This window comes from Rhinopithecus bieti, unplaced genomic scaffold, assembly GCF_001698545.2.
Source record: "Rhinopithecus bieti isolate Rb0 unplaced genomic scaffold, ASM169854v2 scaffold_2435, whole genome shotgun sequence".
NCBI classification, from domain to species: Eukaryota; Metazoa; Chordata; class Mammalia; order Primates; family Cercopithecidae; genus Rhinopithecus; species Rhinopithecus bieti.
This window is the reverse complement of record NW_016803909.1, coordinates 768759-792416: the sequence shown is the minus strand read 5'-3', so window position 1 is coordinate 792416 and position 23658 is coordinate 768759. Positions and strand designations below refer to the sequence as shown.

Here is a 23658-nt window from a genome sequence, read left to right as displayed (position 1 = left end):
AAAATATAGAAGAAATGGATATATTCCTGGACACATACACCTTCCCAACACTAAAGCAGGAAGAAGTCGAATCCCTGAATAGACCAATAACAAGTTCTGAAATGTAGGCACTAATTAATAGCCTACCAACCAAAAAAAAGCCCAGGACCAGATGGATTCACAGTCAAGTTCTACCAGAGGTACAAAGAGGAGCTGATACCATTCCTTCTGAAACTACTCCAAACAACAGAAAAAGAGGGAATCCTCTCTAACTCATTTTATCAGGCCAGTATCATCCTGATACCAAAACTTGGCAGAGACACAACAAAAAAAGAAAATTTTAGGGCACTATCCCTGATTCATATCAATATGAAAATCCTCAATAAAATACTGGCAAACCGAATCCAGCAGCACATAAAAAGCTTATCCACCATAATCAAGTCGGCTTCATACCTGGGAAGCAAGGCTGGTTCAACATACACAAATCAATAAACGTAATCCATCACATAAACAGGACCAATGACAAAAACCACATGATTATCTCAATAGATGCAGAAAACGCCTTCGATAAAATTCAACACCCCTTCATGCTAAAAACTCTCAATGAACTAGGTATTGACGAACGTATCTCAAAATAATAAGAGCTATTTATGACAAACCCACAGCCAATATCATACTGAATGCGCAAAAGCTGGAAGCATTCCCTTTGAAAACCGGCACAAGACAAGGATGCCCTCTCTCACCACTCGTATTCGACATAGTATTGGAAGTTCTGGTCAGGGCAATCAGGTGAGAGAAAGAAATAAAGCGTATTCAAATAGGAAGAGAGGAAGTCAAATTATCTCTGTTTGCAGATGACATGATTGTATATTTAGAAAACCCCATCATCTCAGCCCAAAATCTCCTTAAGCTGATAAGCAACTTCAGGAAAGTCTCAGGATACAAAATCAATGTGCAAAAATCACAAGCATTCCTATACACAAATAATAGACAAACAGAGACCCAAATCATGAGTGAACTCGCATTCACAATTGCTACAAAGAGAATAAAATACCTAGGAATCTAACTTACAAGGGATGTGAAGGACCTCTTCAAGGAGAACTACAAACCACTGCTCAAGGAAATAAGAGAGGACACAAACAAATGGAAAAACATTCCATATTCATGGATAGGAATAATGAGTATCGTGAAAATGGCCATTCTGTCCAAAGTAATTTATAGATTCAATGCTATTCTGATCAAGCTACCACTGACTTTCTTCAAAGAATTAGAAAAAACTCCTTTAGAGTTCATATGGAACCAAAAAAGAGCCCATATAGCCAAGACAATCCTAAGCAAAAAGAACAAAGCTGGAAGCATCATGCTACCTGACTTCAAACTATATTACAAAGGTACAGTAACCAGAACAGCATGGTGCTGGTACCAAAACAGATATATAGGCCAATGGAACAGAACAGAGGCCTCAGAAATAACGCCACACATCTACAACCATCTGATCTTTGACATATCTGACAAAAACAAGCATTGGGGAAAGGATTCCCTATTTAATAAATGGTGTTGGGAAAACTGACTAGCTATATGCAGAAAACTGAAACTGGACCCCTTTCTTACACCTCATACAAAAATTAACTCAAGATGGATTAAAGATTTAAACACAAGACCTAAAACCATAAAAACCCTAGAAGAAAACCTAGGAAATACCATTCAGGACACAGGCATGGGCAAAGACTTCAGATGAAAACACCAAAAGCAACGGCAACAAAAGCCAAAATTGATAAATGGGATCTAATTAAACTAAAGAGCTTCTGCACAGCAAAAGAAACTATCATCAGAGTGAACAGGCGACCTACAGAATGGGAGAAAATTTTTGCAATCTACCCATCTGACACAGGGCTAATATCCAGAATCTACAAGCAACTAAACAAATTTATAAGACAAAAACAACCCCATCAAAAAGTGGGCAAAGGATATGAACAGACACTTATCAAAAGAAGACATTTATGCAGCCAACAAACATGAAAAAAAGCTCATCATCACTGGTCATCAGAGAAATGCAAATGAAAACCACAGTGAGATACCATCTCACACCAGTTAGAATGGTGATCATTAAAAAGTCAGGAAACAACAGACGCTGGAGAGGATGTGGAGAAATAGGAAAGCTTTTACACTGTTGGTGGGAGTATAAATTAGTTGAAACATTGTAGAAGACAGTGTGGCAATTCCTCAAGCATCTACAACCAGAAATACCACTTGATCCAGGAATCCCATTACTGGGTATACACCCAGAGGATTATAAATCATTCTACTATAAAGAAACATGCACATGTATGTTTATTGCAGCACTGTTCACAATAGCAAAGACTTGGAACCAACCCAAAGGCCCATCAATGAAAGACTGGATAAAGAAAACGTGGTACATATACACAATGGAATACTATGCAGCCATAAAAAAGGATGAGTTGATGTCCTTTGCAGGGACATGGATGAAGTTGAAAACCATCATTATCGGCAAACTAACACAGGAACAGAAAACCAAACACTGCATGTTCTCACTCATAAGTGGGAAATGAACAATGAGAACCCATGGACACAGGAAGGGAGACATCACACACTGAGGCCTGTCGGTGGGTGGAGAGCTAGTGGAGGAATAGCATTAGGAGAAATACCTAATGTAGATGATGGGCTGATGGGTGCAGCAAACCACCATGGTACATGTATACCTATGTAACAAACCTGCACGTTCTGCACATGTATCCCAGAACTTGAAGTATAATTTTTTTAAAAAGTAATTTTTTTTAAGTTGTTACTTAAAAAATAAAATAAAATTGGGGCCAGGCATGGTGGCTCAAGCCTGTAATCCCAGCATTTTAGGTCAAGGTGGGCGGATCACCTGAAGTGAGGAGTTCGAGAGCAGCTTGGCCAACATAGTAAAACCTCGTCTCTACTAAAAATACAAAAAAAAAAAAAATTAGCCAGGTACGGTGGCACATGCCTGTAGTCCCAGCAACTTGGGAGGCTGAGGCAGGAGAATCGCTTAAACCCGGGAGGCAGAGGATGCAGTCAGCCAGGATCATCACACCACTGCACTCCAGCCTGGGCAACTGAGTAAGACCTTGTCTCAAAAAAAAAAAAAAAAAAGAAGAAGAAGAGAAGAAAAAGAGAAAAGTAAGAGTATCAAGTCACAGAGTTATCAAGACTTATGAGACTAAAAGCAATAGAAAAAGATACTGTGATGCTGGTGCAGAAATAGCCAAACAGAACAAATGAAACAAATGGAATAAATGAAAAAAGTTATTAACAGGCCAGCTCATACATGGGCATTTGATATACAAAAGAGAGAAAATTGCTGATTTGTGGGGAAATAAGGGTGTATGTAATAAACAGTGTTGGCATTACCTATCCATATACACAAAAAAATAAAATTAGAACCATACTGTTTTTTTTTTTTTTGACCCAGAGTTTTGCTCTTGTTGCCCAGGCTGGAGTGCAGTGGCACGATCTTAGCTCACTGCAACCCCCACCTCCCGGGTTCAAGCGATTCTCCTATCTCAGACTCCCGAGTAGCTGGGATTACAGGTACATGCCACCACGCCCAGCTAATTTTTGTATTTTTAGTAGAAACAGGGTTTCATCATACTGGTCAGGCTGGTCTCAAACTCCTGACAAATAGAGAATCAAATCATGAGTGAACTCCCATTTACAATTGCTACGAAGAGATTAAAATACCTAGGAATACAACTTACAAGGGATGTGAAGGACCTCTTCAAGGAGAACTACAAACCACTGCTCGAGGAAATAAGAGAGGACATAAACAAATGGAAAAACATTCCATGCTCATGGATAGGAAGAATCAATACCATGAAAACGGCCATCAGGTGATCTGCCCGCTCAGCTTCCCAAAATGCTGGGATTACAGGCATGAGCCACCACATCCAGCCTAGAACCACACTTTATACCATACACAAAAACTAATTAAAGGTAGTTTTGCAATCTAAATGTTGAAAGCAAAATGTCAACTTTTAAAGGAAAATACATCTTTCTACCTCAAAATAGGAAGACACAAAAAGCACATCCTTGGCTCACACCTGTAATCTCAACACTTTGGGAGTCAAAGCAGGAAGACTGTTTGAGCCCAGGAGTTCGAGACCAGCCTGGGCAACATAGTGGAATCCCTTCTCTACAAAAAATTTTTAAAATTAGCTGGATGTGATGGCATGCATCTGTAGTCCCAGCTATTCAGGAGGCTGAGGCAGGAGGATGGCTTGAGGCCAGGGGAGAAGAGGCTGCAGTGAGCCATGATCATGCCACTGCACTCCAGCCTGGGTAACAGAGTGACACCCTGTCTCAAAACAAAAGAAAACAAAACACATCCCATAAAGAAAAAGATAATAAATTCAACTACATTAAAATGTAAAACTTCTTTGCAGCAAGTGATCAGAAAGAGTGAAAACATCGTACCACCTGGGCAAAAATATTTGCAAAGTATATAACCAGCAAAGCATTTATAGCCAGAATATATAAAGAACTTACATAGTCAATGAGGAAAAGACTAAAAGCCAACACAAAGGCAAGAAATACAAACAGGCACTTCATAGGAAAAAATATCCAAGCAGCTAGTAAACACCAAAAAAGATAATCAATCTCAGTTGTAATTACGAAAATGAAACAATGAGCTCTATCATTTTATACCTAACTACTCTTAGTTTACAGCATATTAAAGTGACAGAAGACTCGTTATAGAACTTGTCCTCTTATTTCTACCTGTATATCTATAATCTTGTCTTGATTTGATAAAAAGTTATCTGCAAAATGGGCACTATGGGGTTTTTTTGTTTGTTCTTGTGGTAGCTATTATTTCTAAGACAGGGTGTCACTCTGTTACCCAGGCTGCAGAGCAGTGGCACAATCACAGCTCACTGTAGCCTCAACCTCCCAAGAGCAAGCAATCCCCCCACCTCAGCCTCCTGAGTAGCTAGAACTACAGCCACCTGCCACCATGCCCAGCTAATTTTTCTATTTTTTTCTAGAGGCGGGGGTCTCACTACGTTGCCCAGCCTGGTCTCGACCTCCTGAGCTCAAGCAATCCTCTTGCCTCAGCCTCCTAAACTCTTGGGATCACAGGTGTGAGCCACTATGCCTGGTGGGCACTATGTTTTGTAAATGCTATAAATATTTTTAACCCATTTATGCCTAGTGTTCCATTACTGAAATGTTAAGCTTGTGGGAATTATTTATATCCTATTGCTCAAGGTCATCACCAAGATCTGATTTTTCACACACACACAAAATTGCAACCTTCAGCATAAATGGGTTAAATGCAAAATAAACAGAACATATAGAAAAATACACCTTTTTTTCCCCATAAATAGAGAATTCTGCCTAAAGATGTGGAAATAGGTCTAGACTGACGAAAACTAATTCTATAGCTCAAAATCCTAACTGCACCATTGGGTGTATATTTTGTAAGTAAGTCTAATCCACATTATACTAATTATACTAATATTTTCAATAATGCCAGGTGACATAATCATTGCACAGTCTTTGTAAAGTAACAGCTGCAAAACTTCTAAAATTATTTCAGGTTTTTTCTATGGTCCTTTCTTTGTGTCCTATCTCCAATACAGCTTCCAATGCAACTCTATTCTTTTTTTTTTAAATCACACACAAATGATGAGTATTTTATGTCACCTGGCATTAAATACACTCATACTATTTAATTTTGTTTTACTTAGTTTACTTTTTTAACTACTACACTCAGAAAACGCTTGAAGAGATGAAATTAGCTTAAAAGTTATGCAAAATGACAGTACCTCACAATGCTGGCGAGAAGCTTGAATTTCACATTCATATTTGTTCTTTACAGATTCTAAGCAGAGCTCTCTATAGATTCCTGCAACCAAACACAATTACTCTGATTATGTTAGCAATGAGGAGTTCCATTATCACTTCCCTACAGGAATTCTGTCCTCACTGTATTTAATAAGATGGATCAAGAAAAAATTGAAAAGTGAGTCTAACTTTATCTTTAAAGACGAAAAATAAAAAGGCTCACTTAAAATACATATCCAAAAAGATTAGAAATTAAGAGTTTAAGAGCTAGAAAGAAACTGTACTGCTAGTTTTTGTTCTTAACCTATTCTTCTAAACATTACTCCTAAATGTTTGATACAGAATGATCAAAAGGAAAATAAAACTCTTTTCCTATGAAAAACAATCTCTCGAGTTTCTCAAAATAGAAATGGAGACAATAAACTCTGGTGTCATCAATCACATATACTCAGAGTAACAGTTAGATACTATACCCCACCAAAACCACTTTTTTTTTAAACTATTATTTTCAATCCGAAGCTTCCATGAGGAGTAAATGTATATAAACTGATATAACAAAATCAATTATGTTTGGAGTGCTCCTGACAGGACTTTATCTGGAGGAAAGATACCCAAGATAGTTTAACTTAGACCTAACAGGACAATAGTATAAAATAGGTAACATGGCCATGCAAATATGTCACTACAAAAACGGCACGGAAAGAGCTCTGGATATGTATTCTAAGCTTTATGCCATGGTTGGCCCTAGAAATGTAATTATCTCTCTTTGTATAGTAAAGGCAAGAGACAGATACCTGGAACTATGTCATCAGCAACACATTCACACACACTACTCTGCAAAATCAAAATATAAAAGAGGCCAGAGTAGAAAAGTAAATAATCAACTCAAGTATTATTTCCTGATCATCCATGTAACCTAAAAGAACAAAGAAAATTAGGGATATTTTTGCTTCTAAGTCAATATGTCAATATGTAAGATAGCAGTGAAGAGTATCGTATCATCCACATAATACTAAGCACTCAAAAATAAAATTTGGTTAAAGGAGGGTTTAGTAAAAAGAACTTATTATCAACAATGCCTTAGGTATTATCTAACAGGTACATAAGGATCAATTAGTGCCACATAAGAGAAAAACAACCAGCATCTCCACTAATTAAAGTTTAGTTTTGACTATGAAAACCATATATATCCCTTGATTATGAGTGCTAGGACATGATACCGAGGCTGGATCCCACTTACAAACATAAGACTGAAATGTAACCATACAAATATAGTGCATCTTTGTTTATTCGTAGCCACAAATGAGTAACCAAACTTATCAAAGTAAAAAAGAAAAAATAAATTATCTAGTTTAAGGCAAGTTTCCTGTTCTATAATATCCTGATCAAAGATTTTAAAATTTTTTTATAAATTAGAAAAAATCCTATCACTCTTACATATTAAAAAAAAACAAGAAATTAAAATTAAACTTTAATTTCTCTAATAGGGAATTAAAGTGTGATAGTAACAGTCTCTCTTAATGAAAGTATCATGGTTTCCAGTTGTTTCACCACATGTGGAACTATCTTCTCAACAATACTATAAGCAACTTGAGGGTTTTTTTTCTTTAATCCCCCACAGCATCAGAGCAAAGCAAGAGGTAATTAATAAATATAATGACTGTGAGCTAACTGAAAGTAAAATATTCTGGTTGATGTAAATATGCTTGTAATCCCATCAATATAAAACACTTATTTGATAAACACCTTTTAAAGCTATTGAAGAGTTTACATTCTATACATGGAAAAGATTCTTCACTTTCCTACCTGCTACCTTTGTACGAATTTGCATATTTTCCTGTAAAGTTGCCAGCGGTTCCAAGTATTCTGGTGCTTTTCCAGCTATGACTTCTTGTAGTTTTGCATCCACCTGACTTAATCGTTCTTTATAAAGTCTTAACAAAGCAAAAAATTAATATGTTAATTTAAAAATCTCAACAAAGGCTAACAATGTGCCATTTCTACACATTATTTGTTCCTAATATCATTTATATTCTAACAATCTATCAAATGTATTTTTGCCTTGATCTCAAGCAGAGAACTGTCACATTATTTGACTTTATGCACATAATCACAAAATAGATATCTATCATGTTTAAAGTATCACTCTTTAATGGTCAATTACCAATACAAAACTAAAATTGAAATAACTACTTTTGGCACTATTAATTTTGTTTTCGTTTTAACCACAGAACAATAAAACCAATTCTAAGACAAAAGGTCATTTAAACACTCAGTTTAAAAGAAACAAAGAAATCATTTTGAATAGACATTACCAGTTGTCAAAATAAATAATTACTTGGCTTCTCTCTACTTTTCCTGAAAAGGAGTCAGTATTACTGTAGTCAGCCTACTTAATTTTATTTATTCTTCTTTTCTTTTTTTTTTTGAGACAGAGTCTCGCTCCATCCCCCAGGTGGAGTGCAGTGGCGCGATCTCGCTCACTGCAAGCTCCGCCTCCAGAGTTTGTGCCATTCTCCTGCCTCAGCCTCCCGAGTAGCTGGGACTATAGGCGCCCGCCACCATGCCCGGCTAATTTTTTTTTTTTGTATTTTTTAGTAGAGACGGGGTATGACCGTGTTAGCCAGGATGGTCTCGATCTCCCGACCTCCTGATCCACCCGCCTCAGCCTCCCAAAGTGCTGGGATTACAGATGTGAGCCACCACACCAGGCCCAGCCTACTTAATTTTTTAAAAGAACAAAGAGGAAGTAGACTAATGAAGGTAAAACCAATGTCTTTATGACCTGACGTATTAAGTTTGTTTCAACTACAAATGAAGAAGCCATAACAAAATTAGTTGCTCAATGACCAAGGAACTCAAAAATGGGGCAAGAGGTTCCTGTTACTTACAAATATTCTAATTTGCCAGCTGTCACACCAATACCTTTAGAGTATGATACAACTCAGTGTTTATTTTTGGCAATAATCCTGCAGGACAGAATTTTTTTTTTTTTTTTAAGACAGGGTCTTACTGTGTTGCCCAGGCTGCAGTGCAATGGCACGAGCACAGCTCACTGCAGCCTTGACCTGGGTTCAATCGAACCACCTGCCTTAACCTCCCAAGCAGCTGGGACCACAGGCACATACCACCACATCTAGCTAAATTTCAAGTTTTTTGTGGAGACCAGGTCTTCCTATGTTGCCCAGGCTGGTCTCCAACTCCTGAGTTCAAACCCACAAAAAACCCCTGCCTCCAAACCTTCAGTTTAATGAGGTCTTTAGTAGACAAACAATAGCTGAGCCTCTTTCAAATTGGTCAGTCCCATAAAATACAAAATACAAAAGGAAAAACAGCTGAGACTGAATCTAGTTGCTCTTGTGCTAGTATACAAGTGACAAGGTTGAGATTCAGTGACAACAGCCTTCTAAAGTCACTACTTACTGATCTTTGAGATCGGTAAACTGTTTTTCAAGATTGGACATTTCATCCAAACATTCCATTCTTCTTCTTTCACAGTCTTCATCATCCATTTCTGTTAATAAAAATGCAAATATAAAAGATAAACTTAATTTTCAAATTTATCTGAACATCTCAAATATATCTGAACGTAATTCAAATAGGAAGAAAAACTGTAATATGAAGGCAAGACCTATATTAAGCCTTAAAAGAAAATAAACATTTATCAAAAATAATAACTTCTGCTGGGCATGGTGGCTCATGCCTCTAATTCCAGCAGTGTGGAAAGCCAAGGCAGGAGGACAGACTGAGCCCAGGAGTTCGAGATCAGCCTGGACAATATAGGAAGATCCCATCTCTACAAAAAAAAAAAAAGATATTAGCTGGGCACACTACCATGAGCCTGTAGTCTCACCTACTGGGAGGCTGAGGCAAGAGGATCACCTGAGCCCAGGAGTTGGAGGCTGCAGTAAGCCATGATTGTGACATTGTACTCCACCTTGGGTGACAGACTGACCTAGTCTGAAGAAAAAAAAAAAAATCCACTATAGATTTAATCTAAAATACAGATAAGTATATAAAACTATACTGGTCTCTAGAACCTCTTATTTTATTCATTTTAAATCACTTTAAAGGACTGACTATAAGCTATGACTATAAAGTAATTAGCCCACTTTTGGTTTGTTTTCCACCACCTCACCAGAATGTAGCACCAAAATGATTGTGTCCTTTAAAGGCTAACATTGCTCAAAAACACTTTTGGATTCTTCTTTCCAACTGCTCACATGGCTGATTTGCCAGTCATATAAAAAAAGAAAAGTGGCCAGGCGTGGTGGCTCATCCCTGTAATCCCAGCACTTTGGGAGGCTGAGGCCGGAGGATTGCTTGAGCTCAAGAGTTCAAGACCAGCCTGGGCAAGATGGTAAAACCCCATGTCTACTAAAAATACAAAACTTTGCCAGACATAGTGGTGGATGCCTGTAGTCCCAACTACCAGAGAGACTGAGGTGGGAGGATCGTTTGAACTTGAGAGGCAGAGGTTGCAGTGAGCCAAGACTGCACAAGCCTGGGCAACAGAGACCCTGTCTCAAAAAAAAAAGAAAAGTGAAAGAAAGGCCAGGCACAGTGGCCCATGCTTGTAATCCCAGCACTTTGGGAGGCCAAGGCAGGTGGATCACCTGAGGCCAGGAGTTCGAGACCAGCCTGACCAACATGGAGAAACCCCGTCTCTACTAAAAATACAAAATTAGCTGGGCGTGGTGGCACACGCCTGTAATCCCTGCTACTTGGGAGGCTGAGGCAGGAAAATCGCTTGAACCCAGGAGGTGGAGGTTGCGGTGAGCCGAGATCGTGCCACTGCACTCCAGCCTGGGCAACAAGAGCGAAACTTCATCTCAAAAAAATAAAAAAAGAAAGAAAAAGAAAAAAGGAAACTAATCTTATTTTGTTTACCACAGGCTCTCCTGGTCTGCCATTCCTATGTTCCCATTGTTTTGTCTCTCCATGTTACCATCAGTCAGTGAGAAAGAGGCAAATGAGGATGAAAATACAAACTTTTTAAGGAAAGCAACTGTTAATTACCAGGTCTGTCCTATAGTCCACATTTTCTATGTTCACATCACATATATTCATTCATCAAAATAACTGAAGCACAAAATGATCTGCATCTTGATCTTCATCAAATAAAATCAAACTATGAGAAAGAGTTAAATCACGTTCAATTATTTTTATATAACAAGGAAGGCTATGACTTTTTTTCTAATTTTCTAAAACAGATTAAAAATATTTCTGGCTCTTGATTGCTTACTTCTTGGCTGCTTAAAACTTGGTCCCTCAAGATGACTCATTATCCAAGTTCTTTGGACAGTACAGGCTTTTCTGTAGCCTTAGAATTTGCTCAGTACCAACATTTGAGAAGAAAACACTGTGAAAGTTTAACATGAAAGACATATGGTAGAACAGAGATGCTTTAACAGAAGCAAGTGCAAAATGTATTTAAACAATTTCTTTGCACTTAAACTTTTGACTTGCAGTTCAAATTATTACCACATTCTTCAAAATTAAGTTGTCCATTATTTTCTGGGATGGAATTTTAAAAGTTAAAATCACAACAGTCAACATAAAATTATAGGGGGAAAATTTTAACAAATGGAATTTTATGAGATCCTAGCTCCTATCATAAATGCAAGAACATTTGAAGATAAAATACTTTAGATCTAAGAAACATATTCACAAACAGTCCAGGTGTGGTGGCTTATGCCTATAATCCCAGCACTTTGGGAGGCAGAGGCGTGTGGATCACTTGAAGTCAGGAGTTCAAGACCTGCCTGGCCAATGTGGCAAAACCCCATCTCTACTAAAAATACAAAAATCAGCCGGGTGTGATGGCGGATGCCTGTAATCCCAGCTATTCAGGAGGCTGAGGCTGGAGAATCACTTTAACCCAGAGGCAGAGGTTGCAGCGAGCTGAGATCATGCCACTGCACTCCAGCCTGGGTGACAGAGTGAGACTCTGTCTCAAAAAAAAAGAAAAAAAAAAGAAAAAGAAATATATTCCCACACAGTCTAGATGTTCTCCTTTCTCTATATTCCCCACTTTTGAAATCTCACCTACTTTCAAGGCAAGGCAGATGACTTACAAATTATTCTCCCCTTCCATATCAGGCAGGTTCCAATGTCACACTTGCATTTGTCAGTTGGGCATTCTTAAACATACTGCCATCACTCCAAAAGCAACATGTCGGCCAGGCACGGTGGTTCACACCTGTAATCCTAACACTTTGGGAGGCCGAGGCGGGCGGATCACCTGAGGTCAGGAGTTCGAGACCATCCTGGCCAAGATGCTGAAACACAAAAATTATCTGAGCATGGTGCCGCATACCTGTAATCCTAGCTACTCTGGAGGCTGAGGCAGGAGAATCGCTTGAACCCCGGAGGTGGAGGTTGCAGTGAGCTGAGAGCACGCCACTGCACTTCAGCCTGGGCGACAGAGTGAGACTCTCTCAAAAAAAAAAAAAAAAAAGCAACATAACATGTCTGGCCGGGCACGTTGGCTCATGTCTGTAATCCCAGCACTTTGGGAGGCCAAGGCGGGTGGATCACCTGAGCAGGAGTTCAAGACCAGCCTGACCAATACGGTGAAACCCTGTCTCTACTAAAAACACAAAAAATTAGCCGGGCGTTGGCGGTGGGCACCTATAATCCCAGCTACTGAGGAGGCTGAGGCAGGAGAATTGCTTGAACCCCGGAGGCAGAGGTTGCTGTGAGCCGAGATGGCGCCATTGCACTCCAGCCTGGGTGCCCAGAGCAAAACTCCTTCTCAAAAAAAAAAAGAAAAAGAAAAAAAAAGGCCAGGTGCGGTAGCTCACGCCTGTAATCCCAGCACATTAGGAGATCGAGGCGGGTGGATCATGAGGTCAAGAGTTCGAGACCAGCCTGGCCAATATGGAGAAACCCTGTCTCTACTAAAAATACAAAAAGTTAGCTTGGTGTGGTAGTATGTGCCTGTAATCACAGCTATTCGGGAGGCTGAGGCAGGAGAATTGCTTGAACCTGGAAGGTGGAGGTTGCAGTGAGCCAAGATCATGCCATTGCACTCCAGGCTGGGCAACAGAGCGAGACTCCGTCTCAAAGAGAAAAAAAAAAAAGCAACATGTCTGAAATACTCTTATCTTTCACCTTCATCTCAAGTCTTTCACTTTTCTATTTCTGTTGATGCTACCGCCACTCTCCTTGTATCTTGGTTTCTCTCTTACCTTCAATCCTAAACTTGCATTCATCAATCCTGTTTTGTGCTTTCTTTGAAATCCCTCACATCTATATTTTCCTGTTCCTTTCCAACCTCAAGTCCTTTTCCCAAGGTTTTCACGCTGTTGAATAAGCCCTAAACTCTGGCCCTTGTACTTTTTCTTACATTCCTCTCCCTATAGGGATACCCACAACCCCAACCCAAATTCTACTCATTCTTCAAGATAATTAAAGTAATCCCACCTTCTTCAGCTAGGCTTTGTGACCACCACCCAATACTGAAACGATTTCCTCTGCCTCTGAATTCCCACAGCAATATTTAGTTAAGCATTCATTTGGCAATTTAATCAAGTGGTGATGTATGACAGCTCTTTAAGTGAGCCCAGATAATAACTATTTATCCCTCATATTGAGTACTATCCAGTGCTGCACAAAGAAGTCACTCATAAATATTTTTGGATGGCTGATTTATTGATTGAAATTATATCCTTCCACGGAGATATGCTTTGCAAGGGAAACATGAAAAGAGGGCACGTGGGTGATACTAGGCTGTCATCAACCTATCATCTAATGCTTCCTTTACATGACCAAAATCAGGCCAAGTCAAAGAAGTCAGTCTCATCTCCATCATTTCAATCGAAGGAAAATAATCCCGGTAATCACAAATTCCATTTCACTTTGGAATATACATTCCTAAAAGTTTGCAAAATTCATTTGTGGTGTTAATCTGCCCTCCTTCTCCCCTACCCCAAAATAATTTAAAACAGCCCAAAGTTAGAAAAAAATTGAAGGGAAGAAAAGACTTGGAGAATTTTCAACGCTGCCAAAACTCAGCCAATTTATAAGCATATGAAGATCCAAAATGAGCCCGAATGTTGGTCCCTTCCTCTCAGTCTTGCAAACTTCAGGGAGCTACTGAACCGGACAGCTCTCAAGTTAGCCCCCGAAAAGGCACTGATTTTAAAAGTGCTGACCGGCAAGTTGACTTGGAAACTGAAGTTAATTACTAAGCCGACACTCGGCCCCGGCAACCCACTAGCGTTGAGAAGTGAGGGTTGCAAAGCCGAAAATAGGGAAAGCGGTCGGTGGGCTGGGGAGAGGAGGTATTTCCAGTTTGTCGGCTGCGGGAAGTTCTCCGCCTCGGCCGGTCGCTCCCGAGCACCACCGGGGGCAGGACTGCGCCGCGTTCGGGAGCTGGGCAAGCCCAGGCCCGCCCCGCCCCGCCCCGCCGCCGAGACCCGTCATGAACCAGACAGCGCCCAGCGACCGGTCCGGGTGCAGCCCAGGGCCCGGAGCCAGTCTCCGCCCCTTCCCTCTGTCCCCGCCCCGCTTTCCCAGCAGGACGCAGCCGCCTGGCGTGCAGAGAGCGGCCTGTCGCGCGCTGGGCGCCGGGACTCAGGGTCCCAGCCCTGCTGGGTCGCGCACCTGAGCTATCTCCATCCTCGGAGACCGACGAGCTCTCAGTGTCCTCGTCCTCGGAGCTGCTCCCCTCATTTTCGGCGTAGTCCACCTCCATCTCATCGTGATGGTTGGTCTCCTTCTTGTCCCCTCGGGAATGGACCGGCATTTTCAAGCCGCGCCGCCGCTTCCCACTCCCGGCGCCCAGCCCGGCCACCGCCGCTTCAACGAAGGGCGCGCGGAACGCCCCGACCCACCCAGCGGCCGAACCTGCTCGCCCCCTTGGCTCCTCCCCGCCCCCGGCCCGGGCCTCACAACCTAACCCGCAGGCTCTGCGATGGGAGCTCTGCCATTGGCGGAGGCCGTCCACCGAGCCAGAGGGCGGGGCTTGCCCTGGTCTGGTACGATTGGTTGTCCTTAATTACGACGCGGCTTTCCGATGCTTGCCGGGAGTTGTGGTCCGTAGGGCTCAGACCTGCAGGGGCTGCACGCTTCCATGCCTCGGCAGCCCTGATCACTTCTTCCTTCTGGACTTCAAGTCCCACAAGGCACGAAAGCTGACCCTCTGGATCGCAGTTTATAAACTAAACAGAAACAGATTGTGCGAATTTAGTGTGTATTTATCTATTTCCCGCCAAGTGATTGTCTGACCTGCCTGACCATCCGAGATGTTACTGTCAGATGTGAAAATGTCTTTTGCCTAAAAGGATCTTTGCCTGCTCATTGAGCCTGGGGACCTGGAGAACCGTCTTTTTTACTAAGTACCTTTATTACCTACCACTAATAAACTGTTTTATTTAATTATTAACTATAGACGATACCTTGCAGTTTCTATGTTGCGCAAAAATCTTTATTCTTGAAACTTTTACAATACGGAAAGTAAGTTAGTTTTATATTGGCATTTTCAATCTAGTATTTTTTGCATTTATTTTTTACTAGATGCAGTCGCAAAATGTCATCAGTCCTGATTGAACTTTAGTTTTCAATGAAAAATACATACTTAGTGAGATGTACTTTCTCAAAAAAAGGGTACATAGACAAGGAAGACTCAGTAACTCATTAATTGACCACTTATCCTCTCTATCAGGTATCTTGGTAAGCTCTTTACATGAGTTTATTGAGTTTAATTCTCAATTTAATAGCCCTGAGTTAGGTGTCATTGTTATTCCCATTTTACAGATAAGGAAACTTCATTTGCAGACCAATCTTAAAACTATATTTTACCCCTTATAATGACAGGGTTTCTTCTTGAAGTGGCAATTTGCTATTGAAAAATAGTACCGGCCGGCAGGGTGGCTAATGCCTGTAGTCCCCACACTTTAGGAGGCCAAGGTGAGCAGATCACTTGAGGTCAGGAGTTCGAGACCAGCCTGGCCAACATGGTGAAACCCAATCTCCAGAGGCTGAGGTGAGAGAATCGCTTGAACACAGGAGGTCAAGGTTGCAGTGAGCCGACATCGCACCACTGCACTCCAGCCTGGGTGACAGAGTGAGACCCTGTCTCCTGTCTCAAAGAGAAAAAACAAAAGTTCATAGAATATTGTGGATTGTATAGCACTGCATTCTCAAAGACAAGGGTCAAAGATACGCAGTTAAATTTGCAATTTTATTTAGTTATCTATCTATCTATTTAGAGACAGGATCTCGGTCTATGGCCCACACTGGAGTGCAGTAGCAACCTCAAATTTCTGGGCACAAGCGATCATCTCTCCTCAGCCTCCCAAATACCTGAGACCACAGGCACATGCCACCATGCCCAGCTAATATTTTCTTTTTTTTTTTTTTTAGTGACAGGGTCTAGCCCAGGCTGGTCTCGAACTCTAGTCTCAAGCAATCTGTCTGCCTCAGCCTCCCAAAGCACTGAGATTCCCAGGTGTGAGCCACTGTGCCCGACCTAGATTTGTAATTTAATGACAGAAAACTTTTAAGTTCTACACATCTCTTACACAGTAAAATACAAAATAAGGGATGTGTATTATATTTAGTGTCAGCCTACTTCTCTCTTTCTCATTGTACAGTATTCTCCAAAATTGAACTCCTTATAGTTTCTAAACACACAAGCTGTTTCCCGTTTCAATGTCTTTGCACATTCTACTTCCTTTACAACCCTGTTCCTCTCTTTTCTTTTTCAAAGCCACTTTTTAGACAACACACATCACCGTCAGCACCTCTACCATTCAAGGCGCTCCTGTTCCTTCAGGTGACTGCTGTATTTTGAAATTTGCAAGTTTATACTTGTTCCTATCACAATATATTGTAAATTGTTTAGCAAATGCATCTCATCTATTGGATTGTGAGTTCCTTGAGAGCAGAGGCTGTCTTAATCTGAAATGCAAATACAAAGGCATTTGGTAGTCAGGCAGGTCAAGTTACAAGATGTAAGCTTTACATGAGTGGTACGGATTAAAGGGGGCAGCTGCTTTTGGCCCCAGCCAATTGTTACTACCTGAGAATTTTGGCCTACTGATGTCAGACCTTCTGATTTCAAAGAGAAACCAGAAATTTGGATCTCTATGTGAAATATCTAGAACTATAAACATTATCTCAAGTGATGTTTTTTGTTTTGTTTTGTATTCTTTAAACTTCAGATCAAACAAAAACAGCTGTGGGTAAAATCCCCGGCCTCTAAATATTTGTTATATCAGCAGCTATCAGAGTGTGTGCTAAATCATAACACTTAGATTTATGGTGACTCAATGTGCCAAGTGTGTTATGTGCTTTAAGTACATTAATTCACTGAATCCTCATAACAATCCTGTAAAGTCGATACTATTATGCCCTCCATTTTATAGATGAAAAAACCGAGGCACAGAGCAGTCACAGTACTTGGCCGAAGTCACACTGCTACTATGTAACAGATCTGAGATTTGAACTTGAGCAGTCTGACATAAGAATCTGTGTGCAACCACTGGCATACAGTGTGCCTCTCGTGGTTGCTGTTTCTGCTGTTCCAGGAAAAACAGAGGGAAGGTGGAAAGGAGGAGGCATGGGTTCTTGCCCTCATTCTCCTGGTAACCAACTGATAAAGTTTGGCAAACCACATAATCTCTGATCTGTTGTAAAATAAGAAGTTTGCAGTGTATTAACTTTAAGTTCTCTTCCAGCTCTACAATTCCTGTCATCATTAAGTTTATTTTTAAGGCAGACAGAATAATAGGAGAGTATGCAATTAGAGTTGCATGAGAGTATTTTGCCTAAGGTAAGAGTTTCTCTCACCTCCTCTCAAACAGATTTTAGAAAAGATGCTTAGGCAATGTGAGAAGAACCGTAACAGGGAAAAGTTAATAAGGCTAAAAAATAATTTTGTTGATTTAGAAAATACAAAGTAAAAAAAGTAATGGAAGCAGAATGAAGTTTCCTGAATCAAGGCAGTTAAAAGGGTAATAATGATAATTATTATATTATTATTATTATTACGCAGTTGGGAGGTCCAGGATGCCTTACATTTATGTAGCACTTCACATTTTACATACGGCCTATACAAACATTAGATATATTTTAAGTCTCACTTTTTAGTAATCCATCCATATTTACATATTTGTAGGGCTCTGAAACTCATAGCCAGTCATCATCAAAATCTCCTACATCTTCATTCTCTTCCCTGAACTATTCCCTCAATATTCTTGTTCTAAAGGAAATATGGCTCTCCCTTAGGACCTTGCTTCCTTTGTACCCTCCTCCTCCTCCTGAGCCTTGTCATGGAGTAGATATGCTCCTCGTTCTCCTTTTTTCATCCAGAGGCTCCTGCTTCCCTCTTGCCTAAAATCTGCCAGTTTGTCATCAGGATATACCACACAGTATATATGTGGGTGTCATCTATGTACCCCAGGGTCACTCCCTCTCATGTTCTGAAGAATTTAGCTCCTGGCTCAGTGTCATTCTCTCCAGTAACACGCCTATCATAATTGTTGGTAGGTAATCCCATAGCACTCCATCTCCTTCTGGGTTTGCTCTGGTACAAAGTAGACATATAGTAATGTTGGCATTTTCCTTGGAGTTTTCCTCCCCTATCTTCTTCGGGGTATACTATTTTTCTAGTCTGTTTTGTGTAATATTTTAAGTCATAAATATTTAAACACAGAGAAAGGTATTCAGAACATTGCATATGTAACACAGTACCTACCTCTCAGCTCTGTCAAATCTTAGCATTTTACATTTGCTTCTCAATCCTAATTCTCTCCTTCCCTTTCCAGAGTAATCATTATCCAGTTTTTGGTTACCATGTGCTTTTGGTTACCCATGCATCTATACATACTATTTTGTATATGTATCCAAAATAATGTATAGTATTGTTTGGCCTGTTTAAAGTGCTCATATTTTATTTTATTTTAATTAATTAATTAATTTATTTATTTATTTTAGANTTCTCTCCTTCCCTTTCCAGAGTAATCATTATCCAGTTTTTGGTTACCATGTGCTTTTGGTTACCCATGCATCTATACATACTATTTTTGTATATGTATCCAAAAATAATGTATAGTATTGTTTGGCCTGTTTAAAGTGCTCATATTTTTATTTTATTTTAATTAATTAATTAATTAATTTATTTATTTTAGAAAAATTTTGTGGTTTTATTGTACCGTGAGGCATTGAAACATCTGAACAAATCAATGTCTGGGTGGTGAGGCAGCTTCTTTCTCTTCACTTCTTTGGGTTACTAGAGCAACTTGTCAGTAGATTAAAAAAAAAAAAAAAAAAGGACAACCTTTTGCATTACTTAAGTCTTTCCAGGCATGCGCCGGTACAACACAAACTTCTCTCCTCAGATGCAACTAGTCTAGCGTCCAGACATCATGCACAACACCTCGGCGGCAGCAGCGCACTGTGCCCACTCCCACCGCGGCCCTGCTCATCTGTGCATGATATTTGGAGCATCTGGAGGAGTGGGAATAGCACTGGGAAGAGGAGGAAGGAAGAAACAACGTGAGTGCCTGCTGAGAGGACGTCAGCCGAAGTTGTGCAGGGCGAGCCTAAACATGTCATTGGTGCAAACCCAAGCATTGTTGATGTTCTTTAATAGGAACATCTGGTGGAACCCCATGATGGGGGTCTTCATCTGCCTTAAGCTGGCCCACAGCCGTGCTGATGATGCAGCTATGTGGCGTGGGCTGATGGTCCTGTGCAGTGATGCTGTGCTGGATTTTCTGGAACGGAAGGCTAGACAACTTCTCCACAATGGGAGCTTTCCCCTGGAACGGTTGTCCTTCCCACTTAAGGCATGATGTGTCAATGTAAATTGCGCCTAGTTGGGTTCTATCGTTATCAAATAACTGGTATTAATGTGGAATTTTATTCCACATTAGATTGGATCCAATCTGCTCCCATATTGGCATGTCTCCCTGGAGCGTCACCCGACCTCACGGAGACCCGAGGGACTGGCATGATGGCTGCAGCAACCCAGCATGGTCTCAAAGTGCTCATATTTTTAAGTGGTCTCATGCATTACATATGCTACAACTTGACTTTCTCCTCAGTGATGTTTTTGAGATTTACCCATTGTGATTTAGGTAGCTCTCATCCAGTTATTTTTACCTGCCATAACATGTTCAATTTAGTAAATATATTCTACTGAATGAATATTACAGATTACCCATTTACCTATTAATGGACAGGGAGGCTGCTCCCAATTTTTTCACTATTAAAAACAGTTGTCTCAGACCCAGCACAGTGGCTCACGCCTGTAGTGCCAGCACTTTGGCAGGCTGAGGCAGGCGGATCGCTTGAGATTGGAAGTTGGAGACCAGCCTGGGCAACATGGTGAAACCCCGTCTCAACAAAAAATACAAAAATTAGCCGGGTGTGGTGGTGCGTGCCTGTAGTCCCAGCTACTTGGGAGGTTGAGGTAGGAGGATGGCTTGAGCCTGGGAAGTCCAGGCTCCAGTGAGCTGTGATTGTGCCACTTCACTCCAGCCTGAGTGACAGACAGAGTAAGCCCCTGTCTTTAAAAAATAAATAAGTAAATAAAACAGTTGCCTCGGTGAACATTGCATTTTTTTGTTTGTTTGTTTGTTTGTTTTTGTTTTTAGACAGAGTTTCACTCTTTTTGCCCAGGCTAGAGTGCAATGGCACCATCTCGGCTCACTGCAACCTCCGCCTTCCAGGTTCAAGCAATTTTCCTGCCTCAGCCTCCCGGGTGGCTGGGATTACAGGCGCCCACCATCAAGCCCAGCTAATTTTGTATTTTTGGTAGAAATGGGGTTTTACCAATGTTGGTCAGGCTGATCTCGAACTCCTGACCTCAAGTGATCTGCCCACTTCAGCCTCCCAAAGTGCTGGGATTACAGGGGTGAGCCACCGTGCCCAGCCTTGATTGAACATTGTTGTGTGCACCTTTTCTTCAGGCATAATTGTGAGAATTTCTCTAGGTCAGTGTCTCCAAAGTGAGAGGGGTATATTCAAGAACTGTATCCTGGGGGACAGGAAGGAAATATTAAAATATGTGTTTATAAAATTTTTAATTTCATCTTTGTTTGGAATACAGTAGGTATGAGGAAGCAGTTAGAATTCCAGGTTTTACTCTGATTTACCCTCATTATATTCCTTGTGCTTGTTTTTAGTCAGCAGACCCAGCTTCTGAAATAAAGCAAACGTAATTTCAGCTCCACCACATGGTGGGGCAGAGACATCAGCTACACAATCCATAAACTTTGTCTACTGATTGACTCAGGCCAAATGCTAGGAGTTGGAAAAACAAAGGACACCAGAGGCTGCTACTAATAGCTAATATCGAATCAGGATAAATATTCTCATCATTCAAACTAAAGGGGCTTTAGGACCTACACTGACAACTAGATGAGACCAACTTATAATTATTCCAACTACATGAAACTGTGATTCCAATGTTTTAAGAATGAAACAATCCCCCAGGCTCAGTGGCTCATGCCTGTAAACCCAGTACTTTGGGAGGCTGAGGGGGGCAGATCACTTGAGACAAGGAGTTTAAGACCAGCCTGGTCAACATGGTGAAACCCCGTTTCTTCCAAAAGTACAAAAATTAGCAGAGCATGGTGGCGCATGCCTGTGCCCAGCTACTTGGAAGGTGGAGGCATGAGAATTGCTTGAACCCAGGAGGCAGAGGTTGCAGTGAGTCAAGATTACACCACCACACTCCAGCTTGGGTGACAGAGCAAGGCTCTGTCTCAAAAAAAAAAAAAAAAAAAAAATTGCAAGCTGAACCAATTGAGATGTTTATAGTGTTGGCTATTATTTGTGCTGCTAATCATCAGACCTCTTCAATCAGGGCATGACCAAGATTAACTTTTTCCTCCCAGATTGATGTGGATGGTCTAATGCTGTGGGCTTCATCTTCAACATCATCTTGTCCCTTTTTAAAATAAGTTTTCTGTTTGTAAACTGCTGATTTATTTAGAGCATCATCCCCATACACTTCTTGTAAAGCATCAGTGAGTTCACTATCCTTCCATCCAAGCTTCATCATAAATTTGGTGTTTGTTCTTGCTTCAACTCTAGCAGAATTCACATTGCTCTGATAGGGGCTCTTTACAAACTGATGTTTTATTCTTCTCAGTGCCTCAAACTAGATTCTGTTCAGACATGTTATAACAAGTTAATATAAGCTTATTTTGTTGAAAAAAAAATTGACATCTATAGTTTTGGGATTTTTCTTTGTTTTGTTTGTTTGTTTGTTTGATGAGATAGGGTCTCCCTCTGTTGCCTAGCTTGGAGTGCAGTGGCGTGATCACAGCTCACTGCAACCTCTGCCTTCCGAGCTCAAGCAATCTTCCTACCTCAGCCTCCCGAGTAGCTGGGACTACAGGCATGTGCCACCATGCCTGGCTAATTTTTATATTAGCCGTGGACAACATGTCTCACCATGTTGCCCAGGCTGGTCTTGACTCCTGGGCTCAAGCCATTCACCTGCCTCGGCCTCCCAAAGTGCTGGGACTACAGGTGTGAGCCACTGCACTCAGCCAGTTTTTTTTTTGTTGTTGTTTGTTTGTTTATAATACACATTTTTAATGAACTTTTGAAGACCCCCTCATATGTCTGTCTCAATTCTTGGAAAGCAAGATTAACAACTAGTTTAGGTTGGTGATGTGAAACTTTATCATGGGGGACTCCATTTTGATTCTTAGTCTGATCTGTGGGGGCCTAGTGCAGGAACTTAGTCCAAAACAATAGCCTCCTATAATTTGTATTTAACCTGAAGTACTGTTCTGGATTCAATAGATTCATCGGTGAACAAATGAGACACAGCTTATTACTTCACATAACTTAGGGAAAAGTAGAGAGATAAATATTAAGCAGCTTTACAAACTGAGGTATGCTCTCTGATGGTGTTATGAGAGCATAATACAGAGACCCAATTGAGACTGGGAGTGGATGGCAGGTAAGGCTTCTCTAAAGTAGTAATATTTCAGCTAAGACCTGAGAGATGAGTAGGAGTTAGCACAGATTGGAATGAGAGGAAGGACATTATAAGCTGAGAGAATAGTATATGTGAAGGTCCTGAAGTAGAAAAACACTTGGCATATTCATGTTTGAGGAATAAAGAGACCACTGTGGATGGTTATTAATGTTCAAGAATGAAAGAGACACAAGGTGAGATTGATGAGATAAGCAAAGGCTTGATAAATTATGGTAAGGAAATTACAATTTTTAAAAAATCCTAAATACAGTGGATATTATTGGGGAGTTCGTAAGAGGAGAAGATAAGATTAGATTAGTGATAAAATTATATTGATTTGAGATTAGATCTTATAAAAAGATGACTGGTTGCTTCGTAGAAAATGATACTTTATCTCAATATCAATCAGATACTGTGATAAAATATTCTGACAGCTTAGACAGGTAGAGGCTGTGTGGGGGAAACAAAATAGACAAATTTGAGATATTTGGGAGGTAAGATTGACAAAACTTGATAGTAAATCAAATTTGGGGCATGAGAGAGAAGATTAAAATATAGTTTACATGTCTCCATATTTGAGCCATTTCCTTATGCTACTAAATAATATCAGCAGTCATTGCCTCAAGAAATCTCCTTGACATATTTTGCTTGAGTTCTATACTCACTGTGTATGATTTTCAGCTCTCTGTTCATAATAAATCATATTTCATTTAATGCTTCTTGACTTGTCTGTGAATGTTACTTGCTTTCTTTAAAAACTAAATATCGAAAGATAACTGAACACAATAAATCATGATCAATGCAATTACAACAGAAAGATATGGTCAGGCATGGTGGCTCATGCCTGTACCCAGCACTTTGGGAGGCCAAGGCAGGTGGATGGCTTGAGTACCCAGGAG

At 40.5% G+C, this 23658-nt stretch overlaps 1 protein-coding gene and 1 pseudogene across 2 annotated transcripts in view; both read right to left on the bottom strand.

Moving 5' to 3' along the window:
- Positions 1–15112, bottom strand: part of BRMS1L (BRMS1 like transcriptional repressor) — a 50428-nt gene extending 35316 nt beyond the window's left edge. The window contains exons 1-4 of one of the 2 annotated variants that reach the window (XM_017858790.1): positions 14419–15112; positions 9232–9322; positions 7615–7742; positions 5790–5869 (exon numbers count right to left, since the gene is read on the bottom strand). In XM_017858790.1, the coding sequence (XP_017714279.1) occupies positions 5790–5869; positions 7615–7742; positions 9232–9322; positions 14419–14560 (441 nt within the window). In that variant the 5' untranslated portion in view covers positions 14561–15112. The remainder of the gene's footprint in view (positions 1–5789; positions 5870–7614; positions 7743–9231; positions 9323–14418) is intronic. The other variant, XM_017858800.1, reaches the window with a different exon arrangement.
- Positions 15113–19336: 4224 nt separating this feature from the next.
- Positions 19337–21033, bottom strand: LOC108519496 (nuclear transport factor 2 pseudogene; annotated as a pseudogene).
- Positions 21034–23658: the final 2625 nt, after the last annotated feature.